The sequence below is a fragment of the Branchiostoma lanceolatum genome, chromosome 19 (assembly GCF_035083965.1).
Source record: "Branchiostoma lanceolatum isolate klBraLanc5 chromosome 19, klBraLanc5.hap2, whole genome shotgun sequence".
In the NCBI taxonomy this organism is placed as follows: Eukaryota; Metazoa; Chordata; class Leptocardii; order Amphioxiformes; family Branchiostomatidae; genus Branchiostoma; species Branchiostoma lanceolatum.
This window is the reverse complement of record NC_089740.1, coordinates 8,284,764-8,305,257: the sequence shown is the minus strand read 5'-3', so window position 1 is coordinate 8,305,257 and position 20,494 is coordinate 8,284,764. Positions and strand designations below refer to the sequence as shown.

Here is a 20,494-nt window from a genome sequence, read left to right as displayed (position 1 = left end):
CAATCTGGTTTCACCTTTGAACTTTGACGTCGAGTGTTGTTGACTGAAGTTGAATTTGTACTTAATTTTTCTAACGGGGGACACACGCATCTGGAATATTGTGCGTCAAGCATGTACAACGGAAATGTTACGTGCCATTTGGTGACGTCAGGATGTCTATACGTAACGTTGTCTTGAATCCGAAAACGATGTCGATAAAATCCATACACACTGACAATAGATACATGAAGGATTGCCCTGAAGATGCCTGCGGCATTTGCCGATGCTGTATGAAGGTATGTGACCCTCGACCTTTTATTCAGACAAGTCGTTAAAGGTTCCACAAGGAAACGGCGCGCGTCTACAGTGGGTCTGTCTGTTCTCCTCCTCTGAATAAGAAACTGTCCTTGTGAGAGTGTACGTCTTGTGACAAGACCTATCTTAATTGTCGGCTACGACGCACACCTTTAAGTCTTGCGACGGATTCTTGTGAAAAGACGAACTTAATTGTGTTCAATTGTTCGACTGCACGATGAAGTTTGCCCTGGGGATAGTTGGCGCACTCGTGGTGGCTAATTTTAACTTGGGTGAGAACAAATGTTACTCCGTCTGCGACCTTTAAATTGAGGAACATAATCTGGCATTGCGTTAAAGGTTCGACAAGGAAACAGCGCGAGTCCACAGCGGGTTTGTCTGTTTCTTCCTCAAGAAGAAACTGTCTTTTTGTGAGTGTACGCCTGGAGATAAGTCAGACCTCTCTTATTGGCTACGACGTACACTCTCAAGTCTTGGATTATTTTGAGAAGACGATTTTAAAGGTGTTCTCTTGTACGACCACACAATGAAGTTTGCCCTGGGGATAGTTGCCGCACTAATGGTGGCAAATTTCAGCTTGGGTAAGTGCAAATGTAACTCAAAATCATTTTCCGTCAAATTGACTAAGTTCCATATTGTTTTTAACTGTATATAACTCTAAATAAATGTAAGGTATTGTTTGGCAGCGCGATCTTAATTGAACATTAATGCTAACCTCTCGTATAGCTTCTAAACATTGATAACCACGTTCTTTCTGCTGTCGGTACATTTGTGCAGGGCGGCCGTAATTATTCTGTCCTAGCTACATACCATCTGTACCGTTCGGTTCCTTTTCCCATGGCCCGGTCACTTCCGTCTTATGATAGGTCCTCAGTGCTAAATTGAGGTCATGATCGGGCCAGTAGTGAATGTGTTGTTCAAATTCAGCGATCCAAGGACGTTCATCGTCGACGGTTGGTCTTATCCTAGCCGAGCTGAAAATCACAAAAGGGTCTGTGCCTTCAGCTAAATGTTGCCATTCTTTTGCGTATCTTTGCATTCATCCTTCAACTCCCGGTCTTGTATCAAACAGCCTGGTCCTGGTCCTGCAACTCCCAGGTACCGAAAGGGGTGTTACAGACTACTAGGTCTGTTTGATAGAATCTTAGGTCCCAGTGCAAGACGGTTAATATATCCCACAGACTACCAGACCGAACATAATGCCTTTATGCAGCCAACCGATCTCCATGTAATCGACGTGTCCTAACAGATGTAGCCGTTGCCAGCATAGCTGAGAAGAACGCCTTGGAACCTCTGTTGGAAATGTTTTAAAACGAAGTAATGAAATTGGGACAATGATATGATTATTGTCACTATACTAAAAGAATATGTTTATTCAATATTCAATTCAATAGTTATGATAATTATTGTCGTTTGATAAATTCAATAATAGTTATCATAATTATTGTCGTTTGATAAATCTTCTTTACAAAGTAAGTGTACTTTTTTACAGGTGTCTCCCAGACGATTCCATCTCCTTTAGGTGAGTACTTTAAACATGTTAAAACATGTTTCCAATACAATATACAAGATGACCAATACAAAACTTCTTTTATAATAGATCAAGAGATAAAGAGTGAAATTAGAGAACAATGATATGTTTTGCTTGAAGCTTGTACATTTTTCCTATTAATCGATGTGACTTGATAAAAGGTAGAACGTTTTTGTTTATTTCAGACTCATAGCTATTTTGCAACTTCTTTTATTGAGTACCTCGTGAATTCTTTTATTTCAGTTTTTATTCTAAATATATATATATATATATATAGAGAGAGAGAGAGAGAGAGAGAGAAGAGAGAGAGAGAGAGAGAGAGAGAGAAAGAGAGAGAGAAAGAAATTATATCACAGCTATCTTTGGAAAATATAGTTAATTATTAGGTAACTGATTATTACTGACTCAAAACGCATCTCTATCTATCCTCCACACAAGAGGAAATGGTATTTCAAGTTTTTAACACCAACGAAAGTTGCCATATATAAAATTATCAATGCATGTTGGCGTGACCTGGCCAATTATCCACAGTTATCAACAGTATCAAACATTTCTTTTCCAGTCAACACCTGTCCTAATCCGGTAGACCTGGTCTTCCTATTGGACAGCGGGGAGAGCTTCAGGACAAGCGGTTATGAAGATGCAAAGACGTTTATTCAAAATGTGGTCAACTATTTTACACTCGGAGAAGACGATACAAGGGTCGGTGTTGTCACATACAGCAACTATGGATGGCAGGTTACTCACATTAAGCTCAATGAAAAGTACGACAGAGTTGAGCTCTTAACTGCGATTCGCGACATTCCCTACGACAGACACCACACCTTCACTGGACTTGGTCTGGATCACGTGCGCAACAATTCCTTTCTCGAAGTAAACGGCCGGCGGAGTAATACTCTTGACTTTCTGGTCGTCATAACTGACGATGAACCCGAGGACAGCGTCACCCGTCCGGCACAGTTGTTACGCCAGATGGGCATCACCGTGTTCGTCGTGGGAGTTGGCGAGGAAGCCGACATTAGTCAAGCTACTCTAGACAACATTGCTGGTACTCCGAGCAGGGTGTTCAGGCTGACAGACCATGATTTCCTCGTGGACGATAGATCTATAAGGGAGTCGATTTGTAACGGTGAGTACTACTGTATGTCCCAGTTCCTTTATGTGCCCTGCGCATTTCTGCCGTTTTTAATGTACAGACGTATCTAACCGTTGTCTTTTCCTACTTAAGAATAACATTGTTCTTTTCTTCCTTTCTTCAAATGATCAGCGTTTGGTTTATTTGGCCATATATGGTATGTTGACTATAAAATAAAATAAAAGGTAACTGACCATTTCAGCCGCACAATGTCCGGCGTTGGCGGCCCCAGCTAACGGAGCGCGGACACCCGCTACCGGAGCGACCTCCTACCGGAACGTGGTCACCTTCACCTGTAACCCGGGATACCAACTGAACGGAACCGCTAGGGTGACGTGTCAAGCTGACGTATCATGGAGTAATCCTGTTCCAACATGCACACGTAAGATGACTTTTAACTAATTGACATTTACAACGAAATATCATGAATCCATGCACCTGAAAATTGACAAAGTAACCAAATAACGAAGTAAAGTACGTTTTTGTACATGCACACGTAAGATGAGTTTAAAGTTGATAGATCCGGGTGTTTGAGGAGAGACACACATCGAGCACGTTAAAGAACCCACCACACTTTTCGAAAAGAGTAGGGGTCCTTCCTGGTGGGAGTTGATTTAAATAGATCTGTCCAGATATGCAGCTTGTACTCTCTAGTACAAACCTGGTGTGTAAGAGATAGTTGATAGCAACAGGCTGCATATCTTAAAAACATATTAAAATCAGATTAAGTCCGATGGATCCTTTGGACGGGAACGTAATTCAATTTCGTTCAAACATACAAAGGGACTTCGATGGACAGTTTCATATAGGTACATTAACTAACATGGACATCAGAGATTTGAAGACGTTGTCAGGTAATGTTTTTGTTATTTGTGTAAAATAGAGCTATCTACTGTAGACAATCTGATTTCACCCTTGAACTTTGACTTCGCGTGGTGTTGACGGAAGTAGAATTTAAGTTTCATTTTCTGACGCACGCGTCTGGAATGTTGAACGTCAATCACGTACAACGGAAATTTAAATTTACCATCGATGGCGTCAGAACTTCAATATTGAAATGTCGTCTTGAATTTAAAACAGTGTCGATAATAGCAATGCAAACTGACTACAAAGATATTTGGGTAATGAGTCTGAATATGCCTGCGGCGTTTGCCGATGCTGTATGAAGGTATGTGACCCAAGGCCTTTAATTTGAGGCACTAAATTCAGCCAGGGAGTCAAAGGTCCCAAAAGGAAACGGCGCGCATTGACCGTTTTCTCCTCTGAATAAGAAATTTAAAAAAAATGTCCTTATGCATGGGAGAGTACGTTTGCAGGCAAGACCTATCTTTTCGGCCAGTACTTACACCTTCAAGTCTTGTGACGGATTCTTGAAACAAGACGGCCTTAAATGTGCTCTCTCGTGCGACTTCACAATGAAGTTTGCCCTTGGGATAGTTGGCGCACTAATGGTGTCCAATTTCAGCTTGGGTAAGTACAAGTGTGAAACTTGTCAAATTTACTCAATTTCATATTGTTTCTGCTGTTTATAACTATTTGGTCCATTTTGTCTACAGTCTGTCCTCGGGTTGAGATAGATGTATGTCCCTTGTGCATGTGTGACGTCTACCGCGTAATAGCTCAGTTTTTGTCGTCACTAGGCTACTAGGTGCATTTCTTATTACTTGCCCAAGATGGCCGCAAACACTGCCGGATTCCGTCGATTGACTTTAGCAGCCACAAGTTTGCCTTTCTTTAATTATTACACCCCGGTGATAAAAGACTAGGTCCCAGGTCTGCAGCCCCCTGTCCCTGGTTACCAGGGCTGTCTTAATAGAAATCTTAGATCTCAGGGCAAGACGATCAACAAGTCTCGCGCCACAGATTACCTGACCGTACATAATGCCTTTGTGCAGTCAACCGTTTTCCATACAACTGACGCGTCCTAAGAAATGGTAGTCGTTGCCAGCTTAGCAGAGAACAATGTCTGGGAAGCCTAGCTCAAAATAGTTAAACATGTCATAAATTTGTGACCTTAGATGAAGCTCGTCACCGTAGACTCCAGTTTCACTAGAAGACGATCGCGCTGCCTCTTGCTGCGACCTAAAAAAAAGGGCTAAATCGGATTTGTGTAACCAATGATTTCAAAATTGGAATATCATGCAAAAATGTAAAAATATGACTGAAAAGACACAGTCCTGGTTAAATGGGGGTAAGACAGAGATGTCCATGTATTTGTCTAACAGTATGACAAACAACCATCGTTCTCCATGCCAATTTAACAGCTAACGGTAACGATAACAATGGAATTTATGATGTCACTATTTTTTACTAATAAGCTAAGTCTTTTTACAGGTGTCTCCCAGACGACTGCACCTCCTCCAGGTGAGGCACGTTATTGAAACATGTCATCACTACAGAATTATGAACACTATAGATTTAGAGTGATATCAGCAGATGTTGTTTTGTTTGACGCTGGTATGGACTGCGTACTTGATATGTCTTGAGCACCAACAAAGCAGCAGAAAAAAATAGAGGTTTCTAAAAGTGTCCCGGTTCTGCTATGTCTTAGATGAACATCCAAAGGAAGATGATTGATTGCACAGAGCCATTTCCACTTCATAACAATGATTATTATGAAGTATATCATGTCGATAAGCGTTTTGCAAAGGGATTACAATCATATCATTATCTGTCTACTTCAACTAGGAAAAAAAGGAATCAGAAAATGACCACTGTATCAATTGCTTTCATGTTTATTTTTCTCAGGTACATGTGAGCCGATTCCACAAGATCTTCAGGCCCGCATTTGCCGAAGCGTCGTCGGATATGACACTGTATCGTTCCCGAACTCATTTGGCCATATGTCTGTCCAGCAGATACTTAGCTCTGAAGAGTACTCCTTCTTTAATTCGATTTACTTGTCAAGATGCTACCCAGACATCTTGACAGCAGGTTGTAGGATGTTTCTACCTGAATGTGAGAATGCCACACAGGTAAGATCATGTTATTGACAGTAAAAACCGTAACTAAACACAGCACTAGTAATGTCTTTTGTCTAGACGGTCCTTTCCTTTCTTCCATGTTCTTTGCAGTGTACATGATATACAAATTCGTGCATTAGATCATTTCAAATAAAGTTGTTATCAAACAAGTCTGGAAATTACATGATATATATCCATTGCTAAAATAACATATATCTTTGATGCTAACAATATTGAAAATACAGACTGCTTGACTCCTGTACTGTTTCTTCTTGACTTCAGATACAGTTATGCAGGGATGTCTGTGAGCAGTTGAACGCAAGCTGTGCATCGGTTGGGTTGGGTTTGCCGTTTTCATGCGACATATTTCCCGACCGGGACGACGATCCGACCTGCTTTCTAAACGAACAGCCAACAAGTACGTAGAACCATGTCTTCGCAAAGTTTGATAAAGATTAGCTTTGAAGTACTTGTCTTACGGCACGCATAATTTGTCTCAAGAGAAGCAACAGCAAACAACTTCAGTTTTACCTCCCCGTGCCAAATGACTAGAGTCCCTGGCCTTCATCTCCCCTATTACCTTGGCTGTCTTAAAAGGAATCTTAGATCTCAGTGCAAGACGCGTCGACGATCAACAAGTCTCGCTCCACATATTACCTGACCGTACATAATACCTTTGTGCAGTCAACCGTCCTCCATTTGGCGTGCCCTAAGAAATGTTGTCGTTGCTATCTTAGTAGAGAATTTTCGAAGAATGGATCAAAATGATCGAAGACGTCATGAGTTGGTGACAATAAGACGATGCGCGTTATTGACAAAGATGTATTTGTCTGACAATATGATAAACGATCATCTATTCTTTATGTCAATATAACAAATGAAGCTAACGATAGATAAATAAACAGATAAAGCAACGATGCCAATGACAGTTATGATGTAACTATTCTTAATATACTATTTTTTCACAGGTGTTTCCCGGACGACTGCACCTCCTACAGGTGAGTACTTTATTGATACATGTCATCAATACAGAATTAAGAACGCTATAGACTGAAATTGACATCAGCAGATGTTGTTTTGTTTGACGCTTGTATGTTTCCTGATCTATGGTGAAACGACTATCATTTTTCCAAATGCAGTTTTACTGACTTTTATTTTTCGTGCATGACACTCATATCGCTCTGTAACGCGCCCCTCGAAGATTCTGACGTGTTTACAAGTCCGCAAAACATGTATGGCCTCAAGGCTATGACCCCGTGGTCACATTGCACATAAATGCTGCTAATGGTGTACGCCTAGGTCTATCATTATCGCACTGTAGAAAAGGTTATTTCGGCAACTGAGAGATACAGCGCTCACGTACACACTCATCCCTTATAATGAATATGGTAGTTAAAAGCACAAACACCACTACCAGTGGACCAACCCCTGATTTGGTGCTTGCACAATTGTGTGGCTAAAGGGTAACAGAAATGGAGACGGGCACCTACCGATTTCCTATACAAATTATTTTACATATTACAGTGCGTGAAACGTCCGTTCGTTCCAAGATTTGTTTGTTATAATGACCTATTGCCACGGTCACATTTCCAAGCCGGGGCCCGGCCGGGCTGTTTGCGGAAACGAAAAATTAAAGGGTAAATCAATAAATTTACACAAATTATGCTCATAACTATTTTATTTAGTTTTTGTGTGTTTTGGTGTCTTTTAAATCATATTTGTCGTTCCCGCAAACTGCCCGGGCGGGCTCCGGTTTGGAACTGTGACCCTAGCATAAACCAGGCTACAAGAAATTTTTAGAATAACGCATTAAATCAACAAAACAACTTTTCTGTTACTGTAGATCCTTGTAACAGCTACATAGTGCTGAATGAAGCATCGCGAAGCATCCTACATGTAAACATCGGCAATCTGGACAACTGTGACATTGGGTTTAACGAAGAGTGGTACCGCTTCATGGAGCCGGCTGGGATCGCCATGTTCACAGCAGTTCCGCCGTCCTTGTTCCGATGCGGCGCAGATTTCCCTACGTGGATAAACGGAACACATCCGGCCGTCTCTGATGGTGTAGTGTCCCGCCAGGCGTGTGTTTTTTTCTCGGGAGATGATATCTGTCCATTCGAAACAACCATCCACGTGAAGGCATGCAGCGCCGGCCACTATGTGTACCAACTACCCAGACCTCCTGTCTGCAATATGACGTACTGTGGGCACACTCCAGGCGAGTAATTGAATTATTACCAGCACCAGCTAACAGAAAAAAATCCATCGTAGCTCGCGGTATATAGGTTCAGGTGTATTTTGTCTTGTGTAACCCCTTAGGTTATATAAACTAGCCCACTAGGTCATTAATCTTCACCGTTCTTTTGCTCGCAGTGCAGATGACATTAGACTGGCATTAACCCTATCTAGACGGGGGGGGGGGGGGGGGGGGCTAAAAGTGCCCGCGCCAACTGTGACGTCCTATAGCTGCTGAAGTAGGACTACCAAACTTGGTGACTTCTCCTAGAATTTAGTTGGCAACAATTTAAAAGTAATAGTATAAGTTTATGATTTTTGTGTTGCCATGGCAACGAGTTGCTGACAGGCATATTTTACAAAATTCACTAATTTCGGTTTAAACAATGAGGTTTCAAGGCATTCTTGCTATACCACATTTACTTTCCTACATAATTAAGATCCTATGTTATCCAATGTAACTTTCTTGATTAAATATTCATAAATTATGCTAATTTGATGGCCAAAATCCAAGATGGTGGACAAGTTTAGGTGTAAACAGGCTTTTCCCCCTTCAAATTCGTCCATATCTGCTATGTTTTCAACAAAAAAACATTTAAAATCAACGTTTCTAGTCTATTTTGATTGTGTTTTCGGGTCTTAAGTATCAAATATTGTATTTCTAAAAAATTCAAGATGGCCTATCCAAGATGGCGGATCCCAGGGGATGGCTGAAGGCATATGACGTCATTCTATGGCGTCATTTTGACGTCAACGCAGTCATCATTGGCAACAGAGGTCTTGACAGACTTCATTATCAAAGAAATACCCTTTTTTGTTAAATTATCAATTAATACCATAAGGTATTACAGGAATTCCCTATTTAGATGATTTAAGCATGCAATATATGACATTTATGACGTCATAATTACGTCATATTACATCATAACAGTACCAAATTTCAGGAATTATAAAATTTCACATTTACATCAGTCTCTGCAAATTTGGTGATTATACTACATATCATTCTGAAGTTATGAGGGGGGAGGCCGAATGAGTCCCCCCCGTCCAGGAAGTCTCAAAAAAGCCAGGTCTAGATGGGGTTAAGGGGAAAAAAAAACAGCAAAAAAATTATGCCTCTTCTTTTTGTCTTTCTGTTCACTGCAACAGTCAACTGCCCTAAGCTGGCGGCCTTAGTTAATGGGAACCTGAGTCCTACCGATGCAAACACCTACCCAGATGTGGTGACGTTCAGTTGTGACCAGGGATACGAACTGGACGGCAGTACCAGTGCTACCTGCCGGTTGGACGGGACCTGGTCAGCAAGTGTGCCGACCTGCATTGGTAAATTAAAGCCCACATTCCACCTAACGGCGATCACGCTGCGCTCTCGCTGCGACCGACATTGAATTTGCGTAACTCTTGATTATAATATCATGCAAGATGGACAAGTATGACTGAAAAGGCAACACAACGCACAATGTGTAAAAATATTTTATCAATGAAATTCGTCGTTGAGCACTCTGTCAAATTTTACGTTGCAGCACGATCGCAGCGAGGTCGCCGCCCTATGGGAATGGGGCTGTAAGGAGCGCTACCAAATTATCTATAGGCCCCCTTTTGGCTTTCTATTGTACCGCAACGGAGGTTTTGGTTCTAAAATCTCGTCTTATGAATATTCTATGGTCTCGATTATGAGTGGCAGGTAGCTACCTATCAACTGGTATAAAGGATATTGCTTTACACACCACTACCAGCGGCGCGTACCACCCCCTTATATGGTGCTTGTAGAAAAATGTGTGGCGCGAGGGCTACAGAAACAGAGACGGGCCCTTCCCGATTTCCAATACCAATTATATTACATCTTACAGTACAAACGTCTGTTTGTTCGAAACTTGTATGTTGCCATGACCTAAGCTAGGCTATGAAACATATTCTCAATATCGCATTAAACGTACAAAACAACTTTTCTCCCACTGTAGACCCGTGCAATAGCTACATAGTGCTGAATGAAGCATCGCGAAGCATCCTGCATTCGAACAACGGCGACTTGGCCACTTGTGACAGAGGGTTTAACGGAGAGTGGTACCGCTTCCTGGAGCCAGCTGGGACCGCCATGCTCACAGCAGTTCCTCCGTCCTTGTTCCGATGCGGCACCGATGCACCCATGTGGATGAACGGAACACATCCGGCGGTCTCTGACGGTGTAGTGTCCCGCCAGGCGTGTGTTTTCTCCGGAGATGATATCTGTCGCTGGGAAACAACCATCCAGGTGAAGACATGCAGAGCCGGTCACTACGTGTACAAACTACCCAGGCCCCCTCTCTGCAATCTGGCCTATTGTGGGCACACCCCAGGCGAGTAATATGGCTGTTTCCAGCTCCAGTTAACAGTCATTACTTGGCTGATAGATTTAAGCATTTAGTTTTTCATCCCATAAGTCCAACTGTATTTGGATCATTAAACATCATTACTTATGTAACCAAAACCTCATATTTGACGTTTGACCGTGTCAAGTTGGTCTACAAAGCTTAAAGGTACAATTCTAATTACATTCAAAATGCACGAAGGCAATACACTTGAGTAAATGATTTATTTTCTCTTTGTCTCGTCGCTGCAACAGTGAACTGTCCAAACCTGTCAGCCCCAGCAAATGGTGTTTTGAGCCCTATCAATGCAAACACCTACATGTACCCCGATGTGGTTACGTTCAGTTGTGACCAGGGATACAGACTAGACGGCAGTACCAGTACTACCTGCCAGTTGGACGGGACCTGGTCAGCTAGTGTGCCGACCTGTGTTGGTAAGGAACGCTCCCAAATGTGGCTTACTGTGGTACTGCAGCGGAGGTTCTGGTTTTGACCTCTAGGCTCTATTGCCCTGGACATGCTGTTGTGAGTGGCAGGAAGCTAACTATGAGACCGGGGAATATAAGGTGTTTCTTTGGGCCGGTGCTCTCTAGTGGCTCTTCTTGGAACTACAGACTTGTGTTTGTCTCAAGCTTTGAAATTGGATAGTTGAGGAAGGGTTGAATGACATCTTAGGATTTGGGAGCTGTCTCTCTTTAATTTCGCAGATGCATGCAGTAACAACATAGTGCTGAATGAAGCCTGGCGGAGCATCGAACATAAGAACGATGGCAACCTGGACAACTGCGACAGATCGGTTAACGGAGAGTGGTACCGCTTCATGGAACCAGCCGGTACGGTCATGCCCACGGAACCACCCCCGGACGCGTTCCGATGCGGCACCGATGCCCCAATGTGGATGAACGGAACGCACCCGACACTCTCGGACGGTGTGGTTTCGCGTCAGGCGTGTGTGTTCTGGGATGGTAACCCGTGTAACAGGAGTACAACCCTCCAGGTGAAAGCATGCAGAGATGGCCACTACGTCTACAAACTACCCAGGCTGCCCTTTTGCAACCTAGTTTACTGTGGACACACTCCAGGTTAGTCATTTATCTCTTATTTGGGGATATCAAAAAAAAAACTACATGCTTGTATATATAAACCAAAAGGAAGTGTAGCTTTTGGAAAGAATAGGGCATAGGACGTACCTTTTTATCAACGTTTATAGTTACCGTACAGACGTTTTAACAAGACTGTTTCGTCATTTCAGGTGGACAATGTCCGCTGTTGACTACCCCAACTAACGGAGCGCGGACGCCCCCTACCGGAGCGACCTCCCATCAGGACACGGTCAACTTCACCTGTATCCCTGGATACGACCTGGACGGAGCCTCTAGTGTGACGTGCCAAGCTGACGGGACATGGAGTAATGATGTTCCAACATGCAGACGTAAGATGACTTTTAACAAATCGATATTGATGACGAAACGTAATCTATACACCCAAATATAGATAGATAGATCTAATAAGTTAACACAAAGTAGAGTGGTTGAGTGAAAATTCCGTTTTCTGATCTCTACTAGAGATGAAGACGTTTGATAGCCAAAATAGCCAATGCAACATTAGTATGTAGATACGTCGATTGAGGTTAGACATCAGATTGTACATCTGTTAGATTGTACAAGACTATTTCATTATTTCAGCCAGGTGTCCCGAGTTGACGGCCCCAACTAACGGAGCGCTGAGTACGACAGCTAGAACCTACCAGACTGTTGTCACGACCACCTGTAACTCGGGATACACACGGTACGGAGCTGCTACTTTGACGTGCCAAGCTGACGGAACATGGAGTAAAGCTGTTCCAACATGCACACGTAAGACGACGTTTAACTAATCGATAGTTACAACGAAACGTAGATTATGCACCTAAACATAAATAGATAAATAACTCATCCTGTTTTATGATATTCTAGACAAACAGTACAGACGTTTGATGACCAATATCGCTCCATGCAACATTAGTATCATACAGTTCTTTACCAAGACTATTTCACCATTTCATAATCAGCCCTACCTTGTCCGGCATTGACGGTCCCAGCATTTGGACTGGTGAGTCCTATCGGAGCGACCTCCTTCACGTTCACCTGTGACCCAGGATACGTACGGAACGGAGCTGCTGATACCAGGTGCCAAGCTGACGGAACATGGAGTAATCCTGCTCCAACATGCACACGTAAGATGAACGTGATACCTACAACATCTAACTGAAAACGTAATTTTTGTAAACGCCAACACAATGGTAGTGAGAGCCTGAGAAGAATAAGCCTGTCAACATTCAAACGTTGAAAAGAAGATGCCTAAACGTAGTTTACAGAAGCTAAGACTAGATAAAGCTTTTTTTGTGTCGATATTTGCTAGCAATCTCAATCAAACTGTAGTGTTTACACATTCACTTGATAGGGAATGAATAAGATCGACAGAATGAAAACGTTCGACTTACTTCTCAGTATTCAAAAGGTGGGAAGCAGACGTACATTACAGAGTGTCACTTTCTGATTTTCAATTTATGGATGATCCCTGTATTAAAAGTGTTTTGATCATTTCAGCCAGACAATGTCCGGTGCTGACGGCCCCAGCTAACGGCGCGCTGAGTACGGCAGCGAGGACCTACCAGACTGTGGTCACGACCACCTGTAATACGGGGTACGAACGCGACGGAGCCTCCACTGCGACATGCCAAGCTGACGGAGCATGGAGTAATCCTGTTCCAACATGCAGAGGTGAGATAGGATTAATATTGATATATAATAGCAATCAATCAATATGAATGTATATATATATATATATTTTGTCGTTTGCGATGGTAAGGATTTGAAATGGTAACACGTACAAGAAAAGAAGATAAAAGATGAAAAAACTTTACAGAAAAGAACATGAAAAAGATGTGAAAAACCCCAAATATGTTTGCTTTATAACCTCTTGTCAGAGGAGGTAGCTGGCCGTTTTCATAATACTGATATACTAATTTAGAAACTTTATTAGAGTCCAAGTTTGCAATGCAAAAACAAAAGAAGCAGATACGTGGTAATGACATCAACAACGTTCTTTCTGATTGCAGGTGTACAATGTCAAAGGCTGACAACCCTAACTAACGGAGCGATCAGTCCTATCGGAGCGACCTCCTTCCAGGATGTGGTCCAGTTCACCTGTAACGCTGGATACTTGCGGAGCGGTGTTGCTACTGCGACGTGCCAAGCTGACGGAACATGGAGTAATCCTGCTCCAACATGCACAAGTGAAGATGAATTTTAATCCTTACTTTTCAGCATTCAATTTAAAAGTTGGTAAACAGATGTAGTTTATGAATTTTCAGTTCATATATCGATCCCCATAGCAAAAGTATTTGAACCTTACAGCCAGACCATGTCCGACGTTGACGGCCCCAACTAACGGAGCGCTGAGTCCTACCGGACCACACGTCTACCCGGCCGTAGTCACCTTCACATGTAACCCGGGATATATACGGAACGGCGCTTCATTTACGACGTGTCAAGCTGACGGAGCATGGAATAATCCCCTTGTTCCAACATGCACACGTAAGATGATTCTTAATATCATCTATATTTCTCACAAAAGGTTAGCTATACATTGGATAGGTATACCTAAAAAGGGGTGTTTTATTCTATGTTGACGAATGTTAGTTGACTTCAGTAACTTCATATAACATTACTACAGAGATTTTTGAAATTAGAGGTTTCTAATTTCATCATTTCAGCCAAACAATGTCCGACATTGACGGCCCCAGCCAACGGAGCACTGACCCCTCCTGGACCACACGTCTACCTTAACCAGGTTACGTTCACCTGCAACTTGGGATACGGTCGTAACGGCGCTGCTGATACGACTTGCCAAGCTGACGGAACATGGAGTAACTTTGTTCCAACGTGCAATCGTAAGATGACACGGAAAGTAATCAATACAGGCACTAAAATGCAATATACATACGAGTATCTAAATGTTCATCAGACAGCAAAGGATATAATGAGAAAATCGTTATTACACATTTGCCGTGGAGATGCTGGCTAAATACATTGTTTTGTACGTGTCCATAGGTCCTAAGGTCCATATAGAAGGTTCTTGAAAGAGACCATTTGAATATTTCAGTTGGGCAATATCCTACGTTGGCTACATTGACTTGTCAAGCTGACATAACGTGGAGTAGTCTTATTCCGACCTGCAGACGTAAGATGCCTTGAGATCAGTTTATGCATCCATGAATAGTTGTCTACCGCGTCTAGAATCTTAATAATGATGGAAGTTTCAATTAAAAAGTCAACCATTTCTGCCATTTTTCTAATGTTCCAAAATACAATTTAGATTTATTGGTGTACGGACATTGCTTCCCTGCTTGTATGTAGTTGATAATCAGACACATTTTCATATTTCACAATATTAGTTGGACAATGTCCGACTCTGGCGGCCCCGACGAACGGAGAACTGAATCCTGTCCGAGCGACCTCCGTCCAAACGTTGGTCACCTTCACCTGCAACTCGGGATTCCAAATAGACGGAGCATCCAGTGTGACGTGCCAAGCTGATCTAACATGGAGTAACCCTGTTCCAACATGTCAACGTATGATAACTTTATCTTCGATAAATGAATATACCGTACGAACGTTAGGGCATATACATCGATGATGGTTAATATATTCAGGGAATAAGAGACAAAATACAAAAGTTTCTCATCAAATTGTAACACAAGTAAAAAGTTATAACACTTATCCAGTTACTTAAGTAGCTTTTGTATCATTTGGTATATATTTTCATGAGATCTCAGTACAGTCAAACATAGTTGGTCAACCTTCTGACGTAGGCAACCATTTCCAGTCACAAGCCACATTAAAACATCTCCGTCTATTTTACATAGTTATCTCAAGCTTGTCCTCAGTGACAATTCTTTAGTCCCATGAGTGGTTGCTGTATCCAGATTTGACTGTAGAATAGAATAACTTCTCCTTGCAATGCAGAAAAAATATGACATTGATATTTGATGTTTGTTAGTAAGCATCTATAAAACCATCGACTTTATTGGTGCTCACATTTGTTAACTCCAGCCGTACCGTGCCCGGCTCTGTCTGCTCTACCGAACGGAGCATTGAGTTCCACCGGGCCCTTCTCGTACCAGGCTGAGGTGCAGTTCACCTGTGACCAGGGTTACGTTCTGAATGGAGCCTCTAGTACTACCTGCCAAGCTGATCGGACATGGAGTGAAGATGTCCCAACATGCACAGGTACGTCAAACATCATTGACACACCTTTACACAGATGATTATAGTGAATGATGAATCAAAATAGTCTGGTCCCAGTCTCTACGGGTCGGCTTAGGGGTGTTTTACCGGGCGCAGTCCCAGTCTGCTATATTGAATCGTTTCTGTCAGCCTGTCTTCTTAGCTGCATGCCATAGAGAGTTTCGCAGCCTGTCTACTTAGCTGTCATAGACAGTTTCGCCGCCACAACGGGGGCGAGCTAATTTTAAGCCAAGGCCATAAACCCACACCCGAGCGGGCTAAGCTGTATCACTCCCAGCGCCGTAGAGATATCGGGGAGCCCCCGATGGTATGGTTTCCAGGCTACCCTTTGGCTGGCTGGTTTCTCTTTACCAACATCATTTCACCAATTCAGCGGAACAACGAAAAATTCTAACAGCATTAAATCTCTTTACAGAAATGTCAACGCGTCCTCCTGTTTTCACAAGTGCTATGGAAGTTTCAAGAACCAGCACCCGCCCACAATCCACGTGTCCAAGGCCCTGCCACCCTGAAGCCAGCTGTCAATATGTCTCACAGATTCCAACTTGTAGATGCAACACAGGATGGGTCGGAGATGGAATCAATTGCAATGGTAAGGATTTCAAGCGATAAGCGTACACAAAAAGTTAGAAAAGGAACTTAACAGCGTTAACACTTAACACAAAATGTGAAAGACCCAACATCCTCCACTGACCAATATGGTAACAATTGCATGATGTATGCCAAAATTATGTTTTCCTATCTACGCTCCTGGACAGAAGATTTACGAGGAGATTGTCCGTTGTCAAATTACTGCTATTGTTCATCAATACACCTTGTGTTCATATGATCAAAACCTTTTATATGCACAGATTTGGATGAGTGCATCATGTCTGAGAGACCATGCAAAGGATCCCGGGAACGCTGTTCTAACACAGTAGGAAGCTATAGATGTGACTGTCTTCCGTGGCTCATACGATTCCAGGACAGCTGTACAGGTATTTGCTCTACCCATCTTTACGTTCCGTACAATAACGTGTCTCTCTCCTGACATTGCAGTGTACATCCTTGTCAACAAATTCATTGCATCATGAGGCAACCATATTATTAGTTTCACGTGTTCTGTCACTCTTCACAGCTTTGAACAGGTTCTACGTCCGTGTTGTCTACAATGATGATTTCGACTACGACCCAGACAAACATGAACCCACTGGAGTACAGTATGAAAAAAGCAAGAACGAACATTTACGTCAGGTATGTATTCTATAATCTATCTTGCCCTGATATGTATGTAGGACGTTTATTCAGACGGTAGACTTTCAATTACGAAACTTTGAATTAATTATAGGCACATCTACCTAGTTCGGTGACCAATATCTAAGTGCAACTTAATTGTCTGTTCAATCGTCCTGCCGTAAAGCTTTAACAGTATTTCATTTATTCCGAAGATAGCAAAATATCCTATAAAAAGATGCCTTTTTTTCACTTTCACAGAGCCTTTTGATATTATTGGATTGTATTCGATGTTCTGTGGTCTGCTAGCTGGGCTTGTGAATGGTCTAAAAATAATTGTTTTAAAACAAAGTGCATCTGGAATGCAAATACACGGCGCCACAATAACCCTCTGCAATCATCCTTTCTCACACGGCAGTTCAACTACATGGTGGATTCCATTCAGGAAACCAGAAGGTTTGGGAATCCAGGGTTTACAGGGTTTGAAAGAGGCAGCTTGGTAGCCGTTCAGTCATTAACACTGGCAGAAGGAGAAACACCTCTGTTACCTGCATCGTTGGGGGAACATTTGCAGACCTACATCGACGATAACGCGGCGAATTCATCATTTCCGTTCATCGAAGCAACCGTAACAGGTACTGCTTCCACATATTGTGCAGAAAATTTGCCTATAAGTGCATTCTTGGGCGATTGAAGGGCATGTTGTAATCTTTTCCCTGTGCCTTATGCCTTCCTACAACATCAAGATGGATATGGTAGCTAAGATTTAATCGTATTTGCTGCATCTATGAAAATAGTTTCTAAATGCGATGAATATGCTCCTTTGATGAAAATGTCTAGGATTTATTTTTTTGAAAAAAAAAAGATCTTTTGAAAGAACACTACACAAGACTTGAGCCTGGATTATCGTGTTGCAGTTAAATAGCTATCATAAGGTATGTTGTTTCTACACAATACATTTCAGATCTAGATGAATGTGAAGAGAACACTGCCGCTTGTCCTCAAGAATCTACCTGCCTGAACACCCCTGGTGGATACTTATGTACGTACTGCTCACCTGAGGTGACCATCTTAGGCGGAGGTTCACCGATCCCTCGAAGTAGAGCGTTTACACTGACCAGTAGACTCAGCGTTAGTGCAAACTGCAACGAACAACGTGATGTGAAGTATAAATGGGAGGTACTTCCTCCTAGCGGAACACAGTGGCAAGTCCCTGCCGATGTTGTTTCCACAAAAGCAGACCTCCTCGTTCCTCCCCAAAGGCTGGACTATGGCGTGTACACGATAAGGGTGTGGGTGACCTTGACTTTGACTAACACAGGGTTTGAGGTATCGGGTACAAGTGACAACGTCACAGTAACCATCACAGCCTCCCCTCTCGTCGCTGGTATTCTGGGAGGCTCCAGAAGGCAGGTTGGCGCCGGTGAAGTTACGCTGGACGCGGCGACGCTGTCATCGGACCCGGACGGTGTCATTGCAAGAAGCGCAGACCTGGACTATCGCTGGTCTTGTGATTCTATCAGTGAGTGATGTAGCATTTGTGAACATAGAAGCAGCTTTCCCATTTCCTTTAGCAATGCCTATGTTAGACAGAACCACTTGGCAGCTGCCAACCGTTGATTAGTCATTTAACCGGAGTACGTAATGGCTGAGTGAATGGATAGCTTAGTAGGATTCCGGGCTATGTTAGTAGCTGTCTCTGTGCCCATTGTTCACTACAACAAGTTATTGGGGTAAAAATGCTTTAACGTGTAAAACAGCTATGATTATAGCACCATCAATTTCTAATCAGAAGACACCCTGCGTTACTAGACAATGATATTCTAACTAATCAGTTAATGAACTGAACTAAACAACAAACGTGTCCAACATATCTACCTAGCAGAAGGAGTTTGTCCTGCACTGAATGGAGAAGACGATGGTCTCCTTAGAGTGAACATCGACCAGGTTTCACCTCCCCCCACCGAACTCACCTTTACTGTGGAGGTATCTGCACCTGGCGCACTGCACAGGGGCCGTGATTCAGCTAGTCAAGTCATAGAAGTGGTCCAATCAAACATACCATTAACATCAGTCATGTGAGTACTAGTATGCAATTATTGGTCCATTGGTTGGACGATATATTTTCCTCTGAAATGCCCCTATGGTTGCAACTCCAGTTATATTGCTTGTATATGCATGTAAGACTTGATCGGAAAAAGGTATTGACATTTTTGTCAACAGCTTCCATTCAAACTATTGGCTACATGCATGTAAATCTAATAATGAAAACTTTGTAGCCTAGTCAGATATATTTTATGTGAAAATACTGCGTTATAATCTTACTTATTGATGTTGTCAACTCTTTATGCAGTTGTGACACAATCTACGGGACCTGTGGGCCTAGAATCAACTCTGGAGAAAAGATGAGACTATCCGTGCTGTGCAGCAACTGTCGAGCAGATCCCAACAAGTACAGGCACAACTGGACATTGGTGCAGACACAGGGAGTAGCTACAACTTGGACGGACGATGACTGGAACATGAACATTCTGAATGACAGAATCCAAGACTACGTGGCGTTCAGGGCAGAGGTCTTCGATACGGTATGTTACTTTCTATGAATGTATTAGATGGATTGTGGGTTTTGAAGGGGCAGTTATCATTGACACAGAGGTTTTTCCTTAACACAAACTCAATCGTCTTCACAGTGCTGTATTTTGTTGGATTTCCATAGCAAAATATTCTATTCTATTCGACGTGCTAAGTCTTGTCATCCTTTTGCCCTATCAGAACACCTGTGTGGAACAAGTTGAACGTTGTAAAAAATATATCAATATTGCTAAACAATACACTAGCTGTTCAAAACCTGTGACTTTACAATTCACACATTTGCTTTTATCTTAAGCAGCAGGGCCAATACACTGTGACTGCCACAGTAACGGACAGTAACACAGGGGAGTCTGGTTCTACCGAGTACGCATTCACAGTTAGTGAACCACCGACTGTAGGGGACTGTACAGTCCATTCTGTGGATAACCCACCTGGATTCTTTAAAATACGGTGCCAAGGTAAGAGAGAGAGATCCTGAAAACAATACGTCTCTCCATATGGCTTGCGTAACAACACTTAATTGGCTAATACTCGTGAGAGCTCTACTGAGATTGCACTAAGTAAGAAAACACGACATTCCAACATTTTGCTTAAGTTTTTCAGGAAGATATTAAATATACTTAATACTTTCCAGGCTTCAGCGATCCGGACCTACCTCTGCGCTATGACTTTGAGTACACGGCAGCGGATGTCAATGTTGCCTCCATAAATTCAACGGCAAGATCCAACCAACACCTTCTGTACAGTGGACCAGTGAGTTGTTTCTTATGCATGTCATGGTCAAGTACAGCATTACTTTTATTAGTTAAGTGCTAAGTAGAACTTCTTGAACTTTTCCAATGCAAGAACTTGACATCACAATGCAAATGTGTCCAATAATGTACATTTTT

The 20,494-nt window shown here is 42.5% G+C and overlaps 1 protein-coding gene across 1 annotated transcript; it reads left to right on the top strand.

The window, feature by feature from the left end:
- Positions 1-511: 511 nt before the first annotated feature.
- LOC136425954 (uncharacterized) lies at positions 512-19,371 on the top strand. Its single transcript, XM_066414873.1, has 12 exons — positions 512-566; positions 2,388-2,954; positions 3,163-3,342; positions 5,295-5,324; positions 5,709-5,935; positions 6,206-6,341; positions 6,892-6,921; positions 7,767-8,144; positions 9,311-9,484; positions 17,977-18,534; positions 18,895-18,998; positions 19,366-19,371. Exons 1-12 carry the CDS (start codon positions 512-514, stop codon positions 19,369-19,371), a joined length of 2,445 nt encoding a protein of 814 aa, XP_066270970.1.
- Positions 19,372-20,494: the final 1,123 nt, after the last annotated feature.